General features: G+C 51.4%; 1 protein-coding gene across 1 annotated transcript in view; it reads right to left on the bottom strand.

Annotated features, from left to right (window-relative positions):
* The window catches only part of Nrsn2 (neurensin 2), an 8,495-nt gene extending 5,667 nt beyond the window's left edge, over window positions 1-2,828 (bottom strand). The window contains exons 1-2 of the mRNA NM_001109561.1: window positions 2,771-2,828; window positions 318-509 (exon numbers count right to left, since the gene is read on the bottom strand). Coding sequence (NP_001103031.1) covers window positions 318-500 — 183 coding nt within the window. The 5' untranslated portion in view covers window positions 501-509; window positions 2,771-2,828. The remainder of the gene's footprint in view (window positions 1-317; window positions 510-2,770) is intronic.
* Between the last annotated feature and the right edge of the window lie 227 nt (window positions 2,829-3,055).

Here is a 3,055-nt window from a genome sequence, read left to right on the forward strand (position 1 = left end):
GACTTAGCTCAGTGGTAGAGCGCTTGCCTAGCAAAGGCAAGGCCCTGGGTTTGGTCCCCAGCTCCGAAAAAAAAAAAAAAAAAAAAAAGAAAGAAAGAAAAAGCTGGTAAACTCCTCAGCCCTTGGCTGGATCCAACTTTGCCAGAAGGTATCCAACATCTGGTCTCTTCTAGAAAATGAACTTTGTTGCTGAAGTCTATTTATGCTGTACTTTTGGCCCTTGAACATGGGACTCCTGACCATCCTCAAGCCATGATCTGGCCTCAGTCCAATCCCACCTTCTCCCCAAGTCACAGGAGCCATTCCTTCGGCCTTACCTTCCAACACAACGAGGGCCAGGGTCGGTTGATGTACCGGATGGGGAGTTTCTCTGGGTTATAGGGGAGACTGGTACCCAGCCAGTCATTGTAGAAGAGATTAGGATAGAAGTCCACCCCATACCATGTACTTTCCTCCACATTGGTGCCATGGCTACAGACACAGGGGCGACTGCAGCTCATCTTGGATCCCTGTGGGCACAGTGACAGAGGGAGGTCAGTAGCATTGCCATGGTAACCCTTACGACCCCTGCATGGGAGGTCCCCTCACCACTCCTCTATCACTGAATAGTTCGCCATCACAGTGCATCTATCCTTTCAGCATCCAGTCTTCCCCTAAGTTCCTGCACGGGCCAGTTGTTGGCAGCTGTCTGTCCATCTGCATGTTTTCTGTGTAGACCATCTGGCAGCTGGGATGTGGCTCTGCAACCTCACTGTTGGGCTGAGTCCCAGGCCCGCAGCTTCTTCGATGTGACTTTAGATTGTGTACTGACCTCCCAGGCTTCCCTTGTTAGTGAAATCGAACTAAGAATGACCTTGTCCGGGAACAGCCTGCTGTAGTTATCATGGCACTGTCTTCGAGTTTACTTATATGTGCGTGATGTACACATATGTGTGTGCAAACCCATGTGGACGTTAAAGGAAGTCTTGCAGGCGTCAATTCTCCCCTTTTACCAAGTGAACCCTCCTGGGGATTGAACTCTGGCCATCAGTTTGGTAGCAGCATGTGTCTTTACCCCCTGAGCCATCTTGACAACCCCAATTACTATATTTTGTTTTTTATTCCCTTCCTCAACTTTTTGGGCTCCCATGTTTACAGTGAGAGATCCTCATGTTCCCCCTCAAAACTTCTGTCCCTTTCAGGACCCTTTCTGGGGGTCATTTTCATAGATGATATCCCAGTTGGACGGGAGTCCTCAAGCTACACGCTCCTAAAAGCCTGAGGCTCATTTCTGCCGCATACAAGTCCTAAGGAATTATGAGTTCAGGATTAAAGGCTCTCGGTCCTTTTGATTACCAGATTTCCAGAAAGACCATTTAGGAACCCACAAAAGAAGACTCTGAGATCTTGGGAATGGAAGGGACCTGTGTACATCGAGGCACTGGGAAAAAACTTGGCTCTTTCTGCTGCTTTTTTCCCATCCCTCAGCTCCATGTGAAGCTTCAAACAAAATAAAACCAGTGGACTTGTTCTGAAGGGTGATGTGGATCTAGGATCCTTCTCGCCTTCAATCAGAGTGGCCCCAGAATCCCTGTGTAAACACACACACACACACACACACACACACACACACACACACACACCATTGTGACTGTCTACTCAGACCCACAATTCAAGGGAAGGAAGAAAACTAAAAGGAGGAATAAAGGACACAGCAACAACAAAAACCAACCTAGAGAATGATAAATGGTAGAGGCCAAGGTGTAGCAGTGACCTAAAAATGAGGTCTGGATAACTGGACTGCAAGAGGGGGAAGAGATGTGGCCAGAGCAAAGACCACAGAGACCCTGGCTGGGAATGCTAGGGAGGAAAATGAAAGCGGCCTGGATACTCCACAGCCAGAGCGTCAAGTAGAGGCCCAGAAAGGGGGTGGGGGGCACAGGGACAAAGGGCCAGAGTCAGCCCCTCCCCTGTAGTTCTTTCTCTCCCAGCCTCCAAATGCAAAGGGCCTGTTGTTCATCCAGCTGATAATGAAGAAGGAAGGTGACCTTGACTGTGCCTCCCCTCTGCCTGGCCCCTCCTCCTCCCATCTTAGGGTGGTCTGAAGCAGGTCTGGGGTGGGGGATGGGAAGAGGACAGGCAGCGACAGGATGCTGAGGAGCCCGCGGGGTTGCCATGGAAACATCCAGGAGTGTGTTCCTAACCTGCAAAGGGAGTCATTAAATGGAAAGAGAGCTGGAAGAGGCAGAGGCTGCGTGGTTCTAGAAAGGAGGCTTTAATGCCAGGGACTTGTCTCGAAGGAGACAAACCTGTGGGCCACAGGACTCACAGAATCTGTCTTTAGGTCCGCCCACTCCAGCGCAGCAGGAAATAAAGCCCTGCTTGTGCGGTGGCTAGAGGAGTCTAAATAAATAAATAAATAAATAAATAAATAAATAAATAAATAAATACCATCAGCCACATTCTCTGACCTGATCATCTCTGGCAAAATAAACTGCGTAGTTTCCCAGAAGGGAAACTGAGGCACAGAGGAATGAGAATGAGTTGTTAGAGAGGCGCGGGGGAATTCATTCTTTGAAGCCTCTGCCTAGTCTATAAGCCCTGGGGTGTCGAGGCCCACAGTGCCAAGGGGCTCTGTATCACTTCCACTTCCCCAAGCCAGAACACAGGGAGCAGATGTCCCACCTGTGACCGGGCACTATCATTCCGGGGGTGCCAGAGGTGGGCAGGGGGCGCCTAGGGGCAGGGGAGCCAGCCGGGCGGGGGTCGGGCCGCAGGGGTCTGAGCTCACCTCTGGACCTGCGTCTCCGGAACCAACAGAAGCTGTCGGAGCTGGAAGAGAGCAAAGCGAGTTTGCTTCGCGCCTGCGCTACAATCCCGGGCGGGGGTGGAGTGGGATGGGAGGAGGTGATACTGGGGAGAGGAGAGGTGGGGGTCCCTCCGACACCCCCCGCCCCAGGCTGGCTTTGCAGACTGTAGTCCTGTGCAGTTCCTCACCTGTGGCCCTTCCTGAGTTCCCTTCTCTCCTTTTTGGAGAGACTCTTATTTGCATCTCTTTGGGCATCTGTCAAGCGCT

This window comes from Rattus norvegicus, chromosome 3 (genome assembly GCF_021556685.1).
Source record: "Rattus norvegicus strain SHRSP/BbbUtx chromosome 3, alternate assembly SHRSP_T2T, whole genome shotgun sequence".
NCBI classification, from domain to species: domain Eukaryota; kingdom Metazoa; phylum Chordata; class Mammalia; order Rodentia; family Muridae; genus Rattus; species Rattus norvegicus.